At 31.8% G+C, this 18969-nt stretch overlaps 2 protein-coding genes across 2 annotated transcripts; one reads left to right on the top strand and one right to left on the bottom strand.

The window, feature by feature from the left end:
* The first annotated feature begins 130 nt into the window (after positions 1 to 130).
* On the top strand, positions 131 to 18856 carry LOC124637935. The gene is made up of 7 exons (XM_047174674.1): positions 131 to 407; positions 679 to 1033; positions 1362 to 1518; positions 1755 to 1837; positions 2062 to 2147; positions 2415 to 3329; positions 18716 to 18856. Exons 1-6 carry the CDS (start codon positions 360 to 362, stop codon positions 3321 to 3323), a joined length of 1638 nt encoding a protein of 545 aa, XP_047030630.1. The 5' UTR covers positions 131 to 359; the 3' UTR covers positions 3324 to 3329; positions 18716 to 18856.
* LOC124637933 lies at positions 10934 to 17016 on the bottom strand. Its single transcript, XM_047174670.1, has 2 exons — positions 16238 to 17016; positions 10934 to 15533 (listed from the first exon to the last, which is right to left on the bottom strand). Exon 2 carries the CDS (start codon positions 14654 to 14656, stop codon positions 11156 to 11158), a length of 3501 nt encoding a protein of 1166 aa, XP_047030626.1. The 5' UTR covers positions 14657 to 15533; positions 16238 to 17016; the 3' UTR covers positions 10934 to 11155.
* Positions 18857 to 18969: the final 113 nt, after the last annotated feature.

The raw sequence follows: 18969 nt of genomic DNA, 5'->3' as shown, positions 1-18969 counted from the left end.
TTTATTTGTACCCTTCATACACAAAGAAAAATACATCAAATTGCTTTATATGCGTTTTTCACACATGTAACACTTTTTCAAGTGTCAAATCAAACAGTAATGTCATAATGATATCAATTATCACGTAATATGTCAAATTCAACAAGTCAAAACAAAATCCAATCAGGGTTTTGTTTGGTTTGAAATTATTATTCAATATTTTATCGTTACAACAATAGAGTATAGAATTGAAAGCGAAACGTCGACGTTTGACTTTAGTGTTGATAACGACCGATAAACCCTGTATCGCGTGTTATCATCACAGTTACGCCCAGTTCACACCAAGTTTTCGTACTCACCGGCTGAAATAAAAACTTATAATGGAAATTAAATTTTCTGAAATCCCTGAAGACACAAAACTTGCACAGGTTAGTATCTGTATTTCGTTATCAGTGACATTGTGACAAAAGCGTTACGAGCACAATAAACAGAAGGGTCCAAAACTTTTGTATTAAAACTCTTTTCGGCCAGTTGTAACTATTGAGCGAGATAAAGACAATAGTTTATCTTATTATTGGTACTGTCTAACCAAATAATTACTTAACTGTTTTTTGCTTCCCGAAAAGGAGGAGATTCCTAACTATTTCATATAAACACATAATTAGTTTTAGTAAATTGCATATTTATTTTTTCCTATAGGAATATTTACAGAAGAATGAAGAATGGACAGAACTATTAAATAATTTCAATGAGACTGTAAAAAAATATAGTCCATATATCTATGATGGAAAAGCTTTTGACAAAAATTCTAGCAGCTACAGATTTGATGGCAAGCAGTATGATAAAGTAGGAAGCAAAGATGAAACCCCATATAAAAGTGATGAAAATGCTCTGAGAAATTTGGCATCTAGCCTAAAACAAAATGCTTCTTTAATTGCACAACTTGAATATAAAGTTAGAAACAAACCGATAGCAGACACAAATGAGCAATTGAACCTTCTTGTCCAAAACCTCAAGAGTCGGTCACCAGCTGTGATATATAACAAAGATTTAAGTATGCACTTGAGTTTTTTTATTCATATGTATTAAGTAAGATAGAGCATGTAATGATGATGAATGATTAAGCAAGAAGAATGAATGTTTGTATCAATATTATTTTTTCTAAGCACATCTCATCAGCCTCGCCTTTCCCAACTATGTTGGGGTTGACTTCTAGTCTAACCAGATGCAGTTAAGTATCAATGTTTTTCATGGAGTGACTGCCTATCTGGTAATTCTGGTATCCACAACCCAGTTACCCACAATAACTTTTTCTCAGCACCAATATATTTATTTTGTGATAATTTCTTAATTATTCAAAATTATAACAACTTGCTTTTTAGGTAGCCACGTGAGATTTTTGTCCAATGACCCATTGCTTGTATTTGGATGCGTAGTGGATATGATATGCCACTCAGGATACTCAAACACGCTCATTAGCGAGTGTAAGGAAACTGCACCGCTATGCCAACTTTTTGTAAAACTATGCTATGAAGCTGGGTAAGTACCATTTTGTAAATTGAGACATAAAGATATAAAGAATTAATATGCATTAATATATCGATTAAAATTAGTTTTTGTTAGTTTAAAAAAATCTTGAGAGAAAAAGCTTAGGTAATACTGGCTGGTATCCTAAAACATCCTTCTGCATGACAATAACAGATTGGATTTCTTAACATCCAAGTATCCTTTAAAAACCAGTTTTCTAATAGGCCACCTCTCACTATTCTCTTCAGGTTCAAGGACATTATAGTGGTATTTGGAGGTCATCTATTCAGTGAAGTTCCTGAATATTGGTCAAGAAAAAGAGAAATCAGAGGTATATTTGTCAGACAAGTAGTTTAAAAAGTTTTTACTTCTAATGTTGTCAATCAAATTAGGTACATAACTGGGATTTGTTTGGAAAACTTTAAATTTGGAATTTTTTTAAATACCTACTTAGAACAAAAGACATTGTATTCATCAGCACCATTATATAAGTAGCAGCACATTTTCGTTTAGTTCTTGAGATCACTATAGACATAAAGGTTTCCATGTCAACAGGTCTGGACTCTGGTACTTTAGCTGTTGTGGCTGAAGATGCAGACGTGGACTCCGCTGTTGATAAATTTTTGGCAACTTCTAAGGAGGTATGTATTAAACTACGTCATGCTGCAATGTCTTATTGTTAGACCTGCAAATCTAGTCATGTTCCTGAAGTATCAGATTATAACCGGTTACCCTAAATATGTACGGTTGTTATCCTTTTTTTATCTGGGGGGAAATTCTCATGGACATAGAGGCGGAGGGGGAGTTGTCCACTCTCAATGGGCAATGTTTAGCTGACGTGCGAAAAATTTTTACGCAAAATGTTCATACAAAAAATCTAATATATAAAATCTGTGTTTACATTTCAGGCCCCATGGCGGCTCCGAAAGATCCTGGTGCAGGAATCTGTTTACAAGAATTTTAAAGACGCTCTCCGCTGGAAATGCAATTTGCACAAAAGTGGAAGCGAGCCTCCCCAATCCAGTGTATTGTGCTCTGAAAGCCTGAGCTACGGCGGCAGGATGTTCCTGATAGACCCCGTGGTGCCGACAGAGGAGCAGCCGGGAGTGGTGCCTGTGGAGGCGTACAGGACCGCGAAGGAGATGATATCCCTCGTGCAGCAGGACCGCACGCGCTACTTGTCGCTCTGGGCAAACGGCGTCGCGGAGGTCAACGAGGTCACTCACGCCACCCGCGCCCCCGTGCTCTGGGTCAACTCCATAGCTGACTTCAGAGGACCTCCGCAAGTCTCCGAAGCCGTTTATTCGCACATTTTTGACCAAGAGCTATCAGTAAAAAAAGATGCTCAAATCGCTAAACTTATCAATCTTTCACAGTCGTGGTCGAAATTGGACTTAAACAGTCGTCGCGACGTTTTGAATGGAGTCTTGGACATAGTGATCGAGAAATATGATCCGACTAGTTTTACAAAAGATGTAAAGTACGCCCTGACTGACTGCACGATGAAATCTTTCTTTGATGTGGGACAAGATTATGTGTGTATGGGTATATCGCAGGCTGTGGGTATTTTGGGAGTATATTTTGAAGGTAATGCTATCACCTTGGAAAACATGAAGTCACTTCTGAGAGGTAATGCCTTGATCCTTTATGATAGAAGAGCGAATAACGTATCTTTGGAGGAATTTGAAAACGCAGGCGTACCTTACATTTATGTTGGAAAACATGAAGAAGGAGATTTTAAAGTAATAAGATCTAGTTTATCTGACACAAGGACTCGTGTGGTTTGGTCCAACATGGGAACGATTTTTGCAAACTAAATAAGTTTGTATTAGTAGTGTTAAATTGGGCTATCTGGATCACAGGAGATCCAGATAGCCCAATTTAAACTTCTCGAGAAGTGATTTTGAGTTTTTGAGAACTGATTGTTGTTCTTTCAATAACTTGATCTATTCAAACCGTTTTCCTTAGCAACATCTACAGAACTGATTTCGTTTTCTCTAGAACTGAATCATTCAAACATTTTTGTCTCGATCATTCAAATACTTACTAAAAATATCCTCTGAATTATCTATTTGAGAACTGTTTCTAAGTTTTTAATTAGCTGTTTTATACTAGATTTTTAATTATACTCTTTTACTGTTCTTTTTCTATTATATTTATGATAGTGTAGTAATTCTCTTAGCAGTTCCAACAATACTGAGAGTCCAGTTATTCAGAAACACCCAATTTACATCATCATTCATTTTATTCAAAATAATGATCTAGTGACTCCTATGTTTATCTATCTATCCTCAACCAATTTAAAATATTATAGTTCGGCCATTCAGAGAATGCGTTCCTGACACGTCGCGATTGAACTGACGACGTAACTACATTCATTGATTATTGATATAATAATGTTGTTTTAATGCTCCTCAATTGTTAAAACGGTAAACAACCAGCAAAAATATTTTTATCGTAACTGCAACGCCATTGCAAAGTTACGTCGTCAGTTCAATCGCGACGTGTCAGGAACGCATTCTCTGAATGGCCGAACTATATACTTTTGTTTCTTTCAAAAATAGACGTTTTAATTTGTCAACATAATCTGTTCCTTTCACAGCGTTCAAATAATAACATTGAGGAAATTGTATAGCATGTTGCATCCAAGGATCATTGTAAATCTCCCAATCTTCTATAACACCTCCACATGAGAAACATGCTACTTTATCATTTACACCATTTCCACAATAAAATAATCCGGCCTCAGCCATTTCCATCACCAACCTTCTCCCTGAATTAGCCGTTGCCCAATAATGTCTAAACGAAATTTCACGCATTTTATACACATTATACATTTCATAACGAGGGTTACATTTATTTTGAGACATGTTCTGTTCACTCACTGTATAGTTCTTGATACAGGTAATTATAAAGGTGAAATGATATCATACTGTATCTGTACCAGCAATTTATAATGATTAACATTTGATGGGATTGGTAGGGATAGAGGATTTGAAAATTAAACAAGAAAAATATTTATTTCAAAAATTTATTATCTATACACCATTTATATAAAACTATTACATTTTTTAAAGCACATATTTTGTCATGATAAATACAACTATACACATCATGAGAATGTTCATATTTATTATACAAGCTTAATTAATTAGGACAACCTTCATCTTCTAAATTATTTATATTATTATTATTATTCAAAATATTTTTTAACCACAACACTTTTTCTAAACCTTTGGTGTAAACACTTTTATCTCTTAAAATATCTACAATCAAATTCTGATGATTTGAGTAGGGCACAAATCCGTCTCTCCAGTATATCCTTCTATTACGTTCAATCCAACTGACTTGTCGTTTTTCTGGTATCGTCAGATCGTAAAATGGAAATGGTGGCTTAATTAAGAACATATGAATTTTTTTATTCAATAATACAGCAAATTCTTTAATGATAAATTCATTTGTTTCTGTTTTAAAACCTTGAACATCTACAATGGCTGTCATGATAATCTGCGCACTATGTTACTTAAAGGTTTATATTCCACAAGTCGATCGTTAATAATTAAACAGTATCCAGTTGTATTATCTGGTATTGGCGCGGAACATTCAATCTCTAACCGTACATCTACGGGGCCTGTTTTCAAACTATCGTTTTGTCTTGAACAGTCTATAATAAAGAGAGGGGCCTTCTCCTTGAAATCAAACAAATTAAGCAAGGGGTCTGCAGGACAATTGTAATACGACTGACGAAATTTCACGTACATTTCATATAATATATTGTATTTGTTCTCAGAAAAATTTAAGCTTAGAGGCTCGTAAGGATAATACTGCGAATTCAAAAATAATGTTACGTTACTAACCCCACAGTGATCAAACAGAGAACTGTCTTTCGTTTTATTATTTTTTCTGTTGGTTTGCAAGCAAAAAATTACATATCGAGGTTTTTCTAATTGCGATGCAGTCTTAACTGACCAAGAATGTTTTGTAGTTTTAGGGAGCAAAGGATACTCATATAAATCCCAATTTCGAAACGCTATTTGAATAGGTTTATCTCTCTCCAAGTGTTTTAGTAGTGTCAGTCGTTCACGGTCTGACACTTTTATATGTGGTACACGCCATTGCAATCTTTGTATGTCTATTTGAAAATGTGCAATATCATCAGTTGCTAAGATACTGTTTAAGTTAGAGTTACTTCTATTCAAAATAAGTTCATGTTTACAATTTATCACAATTTTATTGTAATCCTCCGCAAAGCCTAAAATCTTATTAAGAGGTACAATAGCACTAAAATGACCATCACTTTTGAATCCATCTAGGTTCCAACCCCATAAAGCAGCAACTTTATTTTCTCCATCATTCATTGAAACATATGACTTTATTGTCGACGTTATTCCAGAATTTTTAATGCGATCTATTTCAATGCCATTTATTTCGTATCTGATATCTTGAAACAAAAACATAATAGGGTTGTTACTGAACGTAATATTTTTCTTAATCGGTTTTCCATCTTTGTCGAAGAACTTTGCTTGACCCTCGACGTAAAGTGAACTGGCTGATGGTAACACGTATATGTCTTGTTGGTGTACGGGAATTCTGATTTCATCGTTTTCTCTAAAGCTATTAGTGTAGGGATTGTATGTGTGGACTTCATAGCTTTCAATTGAACTATCGAAGTGAGGTAATTCAGTAATTTGTAATATATTCATACTTTAAAACCTAGAGCTTTAAGAAAAGCTTTATTTGCTTCACTCAATTTTTTCACTTTTTTCTTACGTCTATGCTCCTTAATGGTCCTGGATGGAATAAGACGTTTGATTTCCACAGGAGTGTTTTTATAATATACTATCATTTTGTTTTTCTTAAATGAAGGCGTAATTGAATATGTTCTTCACCGAAGTTAATACAGTTACCGAGTTGATCAACAATCTTAACAGATATAGATGAAATTAGATTTTTGTTCACTGGAAAGTAAATAACGTTTTGTGGTATTTCTATCAACCGCCGACCTGCAGCAGTATCAGATACAAATTCGTGAATAAAATGTGCTGGTAAGCCATTGCAGTATGAACCGTTTACAAGATCACATTCGATTCTAATTACATTTAGACTGTTGTTGTTGACTGTCACTTCTGGTCTTGAATTTAATACTGAAAAGTATAGCAAACCGCACTCGTATTGGTCAGATAAATGCAGTGGTGGTTGAAAGTAAGAAATCAATTCAGATGTATTTCCAGAGATGGTAACTGTTGTAGTCATACTTGCATACTGAACGCATTTTGAAGATCCTGTTTATTTTATTTCTTGATTAAACCAGAATTTTCGTAAAAAATTTAAGCAGAGATGTCCACAATTGAAGGGGTGATCACGCTGTATATTATCATAATTATATTGAACTTTAGAACCTACATATTTTATGAATTCTTTTGGAGGCTTAAGATTTCCGTAACTATCAAAATACTCAATGTAATCATTATATTTTGCATAGGCTACCCAATGAGAACCAGGATTTTTAGAACAGTCTAAATTAATAACTCCACATTCTTTTTTAAAAGGATATTGAGGGAGTTCATCTCTCATAAATACACCTCTAAAATAAGGAATACTGTCAGCATACTTTAAAATATCAAAGTTAGTTAAGGCTCGTTTGGGTAGCCGATATCTTAGTTTTTTTGTTTCGATACAAAAATTCCGAGCCCATCTTTATGCGGTTTAAGGTGTAATCCTTTCCCAATACATAGAGCTTCCATTTTTTCATTATGTCTTTTCGATTCAATCAACATCTTTTTAGCCATCTTGAATTCATTAATAGTTTTAGCAATACCAGCTGCACCGCCTGCTAAAGCTCCTGCCGCTGATAATCCCGCAAAAATAGGAATTAAAGGTAATACACCACCAGTTTTTGGAATAGGAATCACACGAGGAAGTTTAACAGATGAATTATCAGCTAATTCTCTGGCAGCAGCAATAGCTAATTCTATAGCAATCTTCTTGGTCTTTGGTTTTAATTTTTTCATGTGTTTTTTAGTTTTAGTGATAACATTTTTCAGTTTACTTTTTAATCCTTTTCCATGTGTAGCTTTTAAAGAAGACTTTTTATTGCTTGTTTTTAGGCCAGAACCAGTTTTAATTTTGCTGGACATTGCCTTGCTTACCAAGCGTGCTGCAATTTTTTCGCCTACACTCGCATCAGAAGCAACCACTCGCTCTTTTGCCATTTTTAATAGAATTAAATCAGCCTTGTGCCGATCCTTTAAATTTAATGAATTTTGATAGGCAATGTCGTGATTTTTGCAATATTCGTCTAATTTGTTAATACCGCTATCTCCACGTGTAAGTCTTTTAGTTAATTTCGTACCTGGACCACAATAATTGTAACCAGGTAAATGTAATTCAAATGGTAAATTGTTTATAAGCCAGTTGAGAAGACTACTCTCCCCAAAACACATTACAAGACTGATGAATCTAAATTGTGCATATTAATAAATACTTAAAAGATTCATCCATGATTTTGGTATTAGGTCAATGCTATAGTAATATATTTGATTTATGAATCCAACTATTTTCAGCTGAAGATAAACCTAACCATTTTACTAAAACTCTATTATCTTTTCTTCTAAGAACTTTCTCAACTAGATACACATTGGGATGTTTTGTTTTTTGAAGTTCTTGTGTATAAAATGCGCCTAAAATAGGCTGACCTCTGAGAGTATCTTCAATTAAGTAAGTTATGGGAGTTGTTTTTTGTATTTTACGAATTTTAAATATTTCTGTTGACCAATTGGGAGTATAACCTTTTTCAAATGTTCCTTTGTATTTACTGATACGCACATAATCACCTACTTTGTACTTGCTTTTTAAATTATCAATTTTTAACAACTTTAAATACCTTTCTAATATCATTTTTTTATTAATATTGTCTACATTAGCAGGGATTTCATTAATAGTACGATGGTGAGTGTGATTGTATTTGTAAAGAACATCATTTAGGGTATTATTTATCCAATTGTAATTGCCTTTTAAACTAAATTCTTTATAAACTTTAGATTTGAATGTCCTGATAAATCGTTCAACTATTGAAGCCTTTTTTGTTGAGAAGGTTGAATAATGGTTAATATTATATGATTTCATAAGCTTCTGAAATTTGTTATTATAAAATTCTGCTCCATTATCCGTTTGCAGATTTTTAGGAACACGCCCTTTATCCAACAAAGTTTTGAAAGAGTTACACACATCTTCTTTGGTTTTACTTCTCATAGGAAAGGCCCAAGCATATTTGGAAAATGTATCAATAACGGCAAGAATATATCTGTAATTTTTATTTTCTTTTGAAATTGATTGCATATCAATTAAGTCTGCTTGCCACAAGTCATCTATATCTTTCATGATAACATGTCTTCGTGGATAGTTGACCCTCGCATTTTTATGAATTTCGTTTACCACGTCAGCTTTGCTCATGTTTGCAGTTCAGTATACTTGTCTTGAAATCAGCTATCGTACTGAATAAAACGCTTATTATTATGACTATTTATTCTTTAATTATATCAGCTTCTTTTAATTCTTCGATTATTGATAAAATTTCATTATCATGGTTTGTATTACCGGCATCTCGGGAAGCAATTAATAGTTTCAATCTGTCAACCAGTTCGTTAGGATCATCCCAATATACCAAGTCAGTGTTATTTCTGTATTTCTTTAGCGTTGGTAAGCTTCCTCCAAATTTTGTGACAATATTATTATTTAACGACTCAGAAAACAATGGTTTAATTATGTCTCGATATTTTATACCTTTATCGCCTCTAATTTGTCCATTAGGATTGAAATCTCTCTTATGTGCATTTGTATAATGCAACATATCTTTGTAGACCAATTTATCTTTGCTCGATATCAGTTTCAAATCAGGTTTTCTTCGAAGTAAAAGTTCTTTTAAACCAGCGGTTAAACTGTAGGTTTTATCACCAACTTTAATTAAAATAACATTATCATCATTCACACTATCTATTTTAGAAAATGAAACTATTGAATTGCCCATTAATAATTTTTTGTTTTCACTTCTTATTCCAAATGGTATATTTACCCCTTCATAAATATCATGGATATCATGACCCTCTAATGATATTTCTAAATCTTCCAGTGATTCCGTTTGGGGAGACTTTTTAACGAACTGCACAGAATTCAGTTCTGGAGTGTAGCATTCTTCAAACTTTGTAGATGAGCTAGTATTAATATCACTCAATTCCACATCTTCAAAATTAGAGTGTGTATTTTCTAAATTTTGTATTTTTTCTATTGTTTTATTCGAATCAACTAGGGTTTTGAGGGGATCTGTGACAGGTTTTAACATTTTATCAAGTGCTAAGTTTATAGAGTGTTCCTGGTTTTTCATTTGTTTTATTTTATTCTTTATGGAGTCTACAGATTTCATTAATTCTATTTTAATATTTTTCTCCATATTGTAACTATAATAGGTAACAACTGTGTTCGGCTAAAGAACAAATTATACTGAGTTTGATTGTACATGTTAATTACTTATATGGACATATAAAAAAGTCAGTCAAATTTAAAAAACATATCAAAATTCTGTCTGTATCTTCCATTATTTAATGACGATTCTTTATTAATAAGTAGAAAATTATAAGGTTTACTCCAAACAGTTTGACAAATATTTTTGAACTCTTTCCATTGTAAATCAGAACTAACATGCTCTTCATAAATATGTTTTAAATTTACATCATCTTGTTTGAATATAATAAGAAAATTAACGTTGTCACGTAACAATTGCTTTGGAATTTTAGAATAGGTTTGAGACAAATAGAAACAATCTATTTGTTTATGTCTACCCATACAGAAATAATTGCGGATATTTATTTGATTTTCACAAGCAACATCATCGAAAATAAATACAGAATTTGTTAAAGCTTCACTCGGAGAAATAACATCTTTATCATCATTGAATTCGTAGAAATTAACCTGTGGTACTCTTTTCAACACTTCAGTCAAGAAACGGTATTTAGGTTGAAAAGAAGTTTTCGAGTAAAGATACAGATTTCTGAATTTGAGCCCATTTTCATGCAGCAGTAAACTAATCATAACATTCGTTTTACCACAGTTCGACGGACCACATATTATACAGCGAATGGTATTCGGCAATAAAGTGCTATGCCTGATGTAGTAGGCAGATTCACTTAATCTTATATTATTAATATTTAGGGATATGGGTTGCTTGATCAACTTCATCTCGCCGATTAAATCAAATACTGTTTAGCATTCACATATATACATAATATGATTTAAAAATATAAATAAAATCAAGTATGCCACCTGTGCAAGAATGATGTTATTCTAATCACAGATTAATATATTCTTTTTTTAATTTTATTTTTTTAAGGAAACATAAATAAAAACAGGTTTATAGGTTAAAAGTCATTTATTTAAGTATAATAAAACATGTTGTATATCAAATGTACACTTATATCTATGATTAAACTATAACTATATTTATGTAATCCATTTACAATATAGTAAACAAAATATAAGGTTGTTTATTAATAATAAGTATATTTTTTTTCATTCTTAGTTATTAAAGTACATTTAAATGTAGATTAATTACATTAAAATGTAGTGCAGTTATACATATTATAACATAATCATAAATCTATTTGATAGATTGGTAGTGCCCCCAAGGTAAAGTATATATTTGGTTTGGTAAAATTTGTCTTTTATCATCATTTCTATTTAATGCTACTTTATTAATTTCTTGTGTATACAGAACATGTTTCATCGATTTTATAATCATCATTTTATGTTTATATGTCTTGTCATTCAATAAGGCTGTCTTGTAGTTAGTTGATGATAATTTTCTTGTCACATGTTTCGTAATGCCTTTTGCTTTCTTTATATGTGTTTTAACACTACTTATACAATATAATTTAGCTCTAAGACCAACAAATTCAGAAATTACATCACCTCCTAATTCGTCTTTAAATAAACCAGGAACCTTTGCATTCCTTTTAAAAATTCCATAAGGGTTATCTTCAGAAAAATTGCTAGTATCAAATTGTGAAATATTTTGAGTAATATCAGCATAAAAATCATTAGTATGTATATAATAAAGTAGACTATCGGTATCTGTGTAGCAAAGCATTGTTTGATTTTTATACTTATTTTTAATAAAATCATAGTGAAACTGATATAAATGTTGTTTCGCATATTCTAAAACAGTAAAACCAATATATATTGGCCTATCTAAGGTTACTTTTTCTTGATTCAATTGAATGACTACAAAATTTTCATTTAATATATAGATGCTTTTTAAATTTGGTTTAGAAATTAACTTTTCAGCACCTACATTTTTATTCGTTAAATTTTTCGTGTCTGCCCATTGGGATATTAACCTCACGTCTTTTTGTTTTCGTCTATTTTCAATTGTTTTACCAAAAATAGCATTATTAAGTAATTTAAAAAAGTCTTTTTCGAATGCTGAATTACATGTTTGACGTAACTGAGTATTCAAATCAATGTATTTTTTCAGAAAACAGTCTTGTCGAAAAGCTAATATACGATGGATCTTTTTTAAAATCAATCCATGTTTTAGGCATTGTTTTAAGTTTGTATAGTGAATAACATATTTGGTTTTATCATATAAATTTGCTACTAGTTTATAAGTTTTTCCGCCTGGAGGTATTATTTTTTCGGGTGCAAAAGGTAAATCACTGTGAGAATCGTGCAAGTGCTGTGGATAACATAAATCTACTTCTAAAATATAACCATAATCTGCATCATCTGCAACGTTGAACAGATCAAATTTTGATATTTCATTTTCGTTTAATAAATAAAAGTTTGATATCGGCATCTTTTTGGTCATGGCATGCCCGTACAAATTATTAGCATCGAGATATATCAAAAAAGAAGAAGGTTCAGTTACGTCATAATCTGGTAGGTATTTGTTATTAGATTTAGCATATCGAAGTGAACATTGAGCCAAACCGCCACGTATTCCATTTTCTAATAATTCATATATTTCCAAATCAGAAATCAAATCTAATTGAACTCCTGTGTATAAAAGCATAGCATCCCAACTTAAACCAGGTGAAGATACATAATGAGCTGGGTCTAATTTGTAATATTTCAAGCACATTTGTCTAAATTTTTCAAATATATCACAAAGTAATAATACATCACTCTTTAAATATAAGTCATTATATCTACCAAGAGAATCAATCTTAAAAGCATCCCAAATTTTTTGTGCACGTTGGTATTCAGCATCTGTTATATGCTCCGATGTTAAACTATTAAAAAATGTATATTTAGGTGGAAGCTCCTTCACATCATATTTAGCCCACGAATCAATGTACTCGTAAGGAAAGACACACTTTTCTCTCAGTAAAACGAATTGATCATAATCTCTGAATTCGCTGGCAAGATGTATATTTTCTTCTTTTGTTAAAGATTTTGATAATGTATCTAAACTACAACTTAAAAATTGAAATGAATCTATAAATTTTATTTGTATGTGGCGAGACAATTTTTCATAATAAATGTTTTTCGTTATCGACATATATTTTTCTTTCGATTTAGGTATTACCTTGATGTCACCCTCATAGTTAGTTAATTCTTTTATAAAAATATGACTATCATATCCCGATAAATTGTGAAACACTACTGGAATGAATGGACATACTTTGTAAGTTAAATTACAATGAGTATGCGCTGCGCCGCGATACTCACCAGTAATATGATCGTGATCAAGAACTTTATCTCCCAATAAAGGCTGTTCGCAGATATGACATATATTGGCCATATCATAGTTGTTTCTTTGGTTTTCAGATAATGAAGACAAGGACTTTTTAATTGATAATATCCTACAGATTCGTTTCACATCTCTAATTAAGTTTTTTATAAATATTTCAATACAGTCTGGACCCCTATGCCAAACATATTTATTCAAGCTGGAATCATGAGAACAGCAAACATAATAGCCAAAAGATGACGGTTGATGCAATTTTATGTTAGTTGTATTATTATCACTTGATTTCGTATCACAATCTAACAATATGCTTTCAAAATCTGCGTATACTATAAAATTAATTTTTAATTTTCTTTCATAGTGCTTAAACTTTAATTTACTATTTTCACCTGGTAATATTGCTAAAATTTTAGAACATTTATGCGAATTATATCGAGTCTTACTTGCAAAAAACTGTAAACATGAATCACAAAACTCTAGTTTTCCATTATGTTTAGTGATTTGACGTCTTACTAATCGTGGGAGATCTTTAATAAGACAGTAATGACCCTTTTCTTCTTTTTCTATGTATAATAAATTTATATGATTAACTTTCTTTAAACTACTCAAATATAGAGGCCCAGTAACATTACATTTTTTATCCAGACCATAAACATTGATACTTAAATCAGGATTTTGTTTCTCTAAAAGTTTCAAATCATTAATAGTGGGCGGAAATGCGATCCCTTCAATATTGAGAACTTCTGAAAAATGAGGATAGGATGCAGTTCTACAGACGTTACTTCTAGCAGGATACAGCGAAGCTACAATGCTCCATAACAAACAGTATTTATCATTGTTTTTAATGTTTATGCAACTTTTAGTATTTTTTATAACTGAAGGTAATTCTAAATAACTACCTCCTCTCATAGGTGAATATTTATTTATATTAATTTCTAAATGATTTACTTTAAAAAATGACCAACCGGACTCGCAGTGTTCAAATGCAATCATTTTTTCTACCAAAATATTTATTATTTTAATAATTATACAGTTTATATCTGTACTACTGCATACAATTTCAAATTTGGTATTAAATGACTTAAGCTGTTGTTCATCTGACTTGGGTAAAATGAAATAAGCAAATAGCTCAAAATTTACTTTGATACACTTATGTTTTGCTAACGACAGTTCAATAATTCTATTTATATCATTCTTATAATAGCACAGGAACGCCTCTGGTGTGAGGTGCTCGTCTTCCTGTACTGGACTTAGTCTGTATGTAACTATTCTATTCTTAAATGCAGTGGCAATTATTTTAATACTTTCAAATTCAGTACTCAATAGACAGTTCGACTTATGTAAATTAGATCTGGTATGATTCTTGAATTTTTGTTTTAATATTCTTAAATTGCATTTCTCACATAACATAAAATTAATTTTATCGGGTTCATCCTCATGACGTAGGGTAACTGTGAACAATTAAAAGTTAGAGGTATAAGAATATTTTATTATTTATATTATTAACAAGAAGGATAATATATTATTATGTATGATTATAGGTAGATGTTTATACAATAATATTTATCTAAATGTAATGGGTTCAAAAGAAACCTTAAACTATATCTCTTATATCTAACGAATACATAGTTTTATTTTATAAATCATAAAACTGGTTATATAGTATAATAGTTATATAATGTGCGTAGTTTTAAGCATAGTTACACTACACAGCTATTTATTGAATTAATTATAAGAATTAATAATCATAGAGGGGCAGTTTTTAAATTCTTTACGAATGGCACTCAAATAAGCAGATAAGTGACGCCAACTTTCGGTATCAATATCTGATCTATTCTTTACGGTAACAATCGCATGACGCCACCTATTCATAGGCGACACATTTTCTATTTCATCACATTTGTATATTTTTAACTCAATGAAATGTGTCCCCGGTTTTAATGCATTAGCTTGGCGCGAATATCCATTCGTAACGCGTCTCATTACATAAGAAGTTAAAGGGGGTACTTTTTTACCAATTTCGTTATCAAGAGATGTAGAGTGATCATCTTCACTATCAGAGCCAAAGAGAGCCGCCGCGGTGCTCCTGTTCTCGGTCTTAGCCCGCTTAGTGTCCCGGTCGGAGCGAGCGCTGGCGCCGCCGCCGGCGCCGGTGCGTACGCCACTGCTCGACGGCTCTGAGCGATGAGATCTCTTCTTCGTGCTCTTTTTTTCGAGCGGTTTCTTTTCCGGCTCTTCAGCGGATGACGCCTCGTCCGTTGGGTAAATGTCATCTACAAGTTTCGACCTGTAAAGAAAAAATACATGATAATGTATTCGACAACTGTATATAGATGTAATAAATACCTTTATGATAGTAGAACCTATTCAAATATAGATTTTATCTAAAACATTTTTTTAATTTTAAGTTGATAGAAGTTATCGATCTATGTTTAACATTACAAAAACTACGACAATTGATTTATAAAATAAAATTATAAATATTATTAATAATGTATAATTATTATATTATTATAATTTTCAGTTATTATATCTACTCATTGTTATATTTTTTAATTAAGATATTTAAACTATAATTCTTAAACTGAAATACCAAAAGATGTTATTGGGAATGTAGTCGATAGTTCGAAGGCTAGTAATAAATCTATTCATATGATAAGACATATCACATTTAAATTAATAGTAGTGAGAAACGTATTACAAAAATATTCAGACCAGACAAATATCAACTAGTCTGTGTGGGAATCGAACCCACAAACACTCGGTTTAGATGGTTGAAGAACATGTTATATTGCGTTCAATATTGATGCGCCCAGGTCTTAACCAATAAACCAAACGTGTCGTCAAATATGTAATTAAATAGGGGACCACATCATGCACTTTGTTTTTAGCGTGTATGATACACCCGAATATATATTATATATCATAAACGCTTCAAGCAAAGTGAACATTAGACTTTTAACAAATAAATGAGATTAAAATAATACTTACATAATGAACTGATGACTTTATCGAATAGGTAGTTGTTTCAAAAACTGATACTTCTTGATGAGTATATGTACTGGCACAAACACGTACGTAACTTGAAGTGTTTACTAGCAGCTCTAAGCAGAAAGTATTGAACCATAGAATTTGACATTCCTATTAATAGGCACCAATACTTCATTAGTGTGAACGCATTAGTATTTCATCCCTATACGTGTGTGTAAAAAAATGATGATCAGAAGGAAAATTATGTCAAGTTTGACTACTTATGTGAATGAGGATTCCGTTCACATTAATTCCTTATGATTTATATTAATCAATGTTCGAATAACTTGAGATTAATCATTGCTCAACGAAGATGATATCTCTCCGACGGAATCCTAAAAATATTGCTAAGGTAGCAATAATACACAATGAATATACGACTAGTTTCACGCGGTTTTGCTTTGCATTTAATTTATGAAAAAAGTCGTTCATTACAATACATTACTATGGGTGTACATTCGAACGGCACATATTAATTTATTAGTAGATAAATTTGTAAACACAGACAGGCTCAGATTGCATCCGACGCCTCTCTGACGCTAATAAGTATATACAAAGTCTAAAAAAGGAGAGAGTCTATTCTCGAATCCTAAGTCAATACACGCACAACGACACATCAAGCTACACTTTCCAGTATAAATTGAACCATTATTAGACGGGAAGCATATACAATGCGAGACCATCCTTTATTGGAAATGAGTAGCTTGATGTCTCGGTGTACCTACTGTACAAAGGTGAGTAACAAAGACAAAAAATGTTCCAAAATGAAGCCTAAAACTACAAAGTATTATTATTCATTAAGTAAGTGTTATTCTTTAATAATATTTGATACGTGTAAGTTGTGTGTTACAGAAATTGTTAAATTATGATTTCGGTAAGTATTTAGCAATCAAACATTTATTGTATTTTTCACTAGCTTCCGCCAGCGGCTTCACTCGCGTGGTGTGTTGATAAAAAGTAGCCTATGTGTTAATCCAGGGTATCACCTATCTACATACCAAATTTCAATCAAATCGGTCCAGTCGTTTTTGCGTGATTGACAAACTTTCACATTTATAATATAAGTAGGATATAAGTAGGATATAAGTAGGATATAAGTAGGAAGTAGGATTTGTGTATAAATCATATTTAATAGTTCATGTGATTGGATAACTATATATTTACTTATTAGTTCGGATCAGACATAATTTCATACATTACATAATATAAACTCACGCCTATTTCGCCGAAGGGGTCAGCAGAGGTGTATAAAAATACACCTACATTTCACGAAATGTTTTAAGTCCCGTGTAATATGAAATTTTATCTACATACTTATAAATATTGAGTACACTTTTTTCGAATGTATATAAGTCCCTTCGTACTGTGATAGCTATATTTGTTTCACAATATTTATTATGAAATTACGAACACTGTTTTTTTCTCTCTCGATTCAATTTTGTAGCTGTGTGCGATGCATATCTCATTGTTAAAATATTAATTTTCAGGATTCAGAAGAACCATTATTCAACTTTGTTCCCATGGAAGCAGTACATTCAGATAGAAACAAGGGAAATCAATTGCACCTAAAAAGACCAAATCGTGAAGATAACGGTGTGACTTCGTATACATTTATAAAAAAGCCTGCCCTGGGATTCAAGATTGTACGCATTGAAATATATGATGCCAAAGATTTCATGGACCGAGAAGACACCCTCTGCAAATGTAAAGCGGAGTTGTGTGCACAATATGTCGTAAAACATGTATTATTCGACGATATTTACAAATCCGCAAATGAATTAATTCAAAAGATTCAAAATAATTTAGAGAATTAAAGAAATAAATGTTCAGATATAAATTTTGGTTTTATTTGTTAAAAGATTCACTACAATATCTTGATATGTAAGAATGTATTATTATTATTATATTACCCATAAATAAATAAATATATTTCAATTCTCGATATGATCCGTTCTTATCATACCGATATGATACATTCTTATCATACATACTTTATAGAGTTGCTGCGTGCAAGCTGAGCGAGAGCAACTGATTCAGTAAGTATACCGTATGTTAAAATTAGTATCAATCAGAAACAGACATCAGTTTTCGAGAAGTAAACTTTTTTCTAGTATTGTTAAGTTATTAAAAAAATGGTAAATTATTTGTCATTGGGTATTACGGAAGATTTATGAACATGTCCATTCCGTAGTTCTCAAACAAATGATTAAGAGGATATTTTTAGTAAGTATTTGAATGATCGAGACAAAAATGTTTGAATGATTCAGTTCTAGAGAAAACGAAATCAGTTCTGTAGATGTTGCTAAGGAAAACGGTTTGAATAGATCAAGTTATTGAAAGAACAACAATCAGTTCTCAAAAACTCAAAATCACTTCTCGAGAAGTTTAAATTGGGCTATCTGGATCTCCTGTGATCCAGATAGCCCAATTTAACACTACTTGTATTTATGATATAAATGTTAAAGAATGAATGGAAAGAACAATAGGTATGTAATTATATAAATAATATATTTTTTATATTAAAGAGAGAGATTATTCCTGTATAAGTTCAAATAAATATTTTATCTTTTTTTTATACAATAACTTGATTTTATTTCTGAAGAATATGAATGTGGTTTACCGGTTTTCCATGGTTTCATGTTCCGTTTTCCAAAGGAATGGCTTACCCACCCAGATTTAAAGTAGTCTGTAAC

Source organism: Helicoverpa zea, chromosome 17 (assembly GCF_022581195.2).
Source record: "Helicoverpa zea isolate HzStark_Cry1AcR chromosome 17, ilHelZeax1.1, whole genome shotgun sequence".
Lineage (NCBI taxonomy): Eukaryota > Metazoa > Arthropoda > Insecta > Lepidoptera > Noctuidae > Helicoverpa > Helicoverpa zea.
This window is presented reverse-complemented; position numbering and strand designations above follow the sequence as displayed.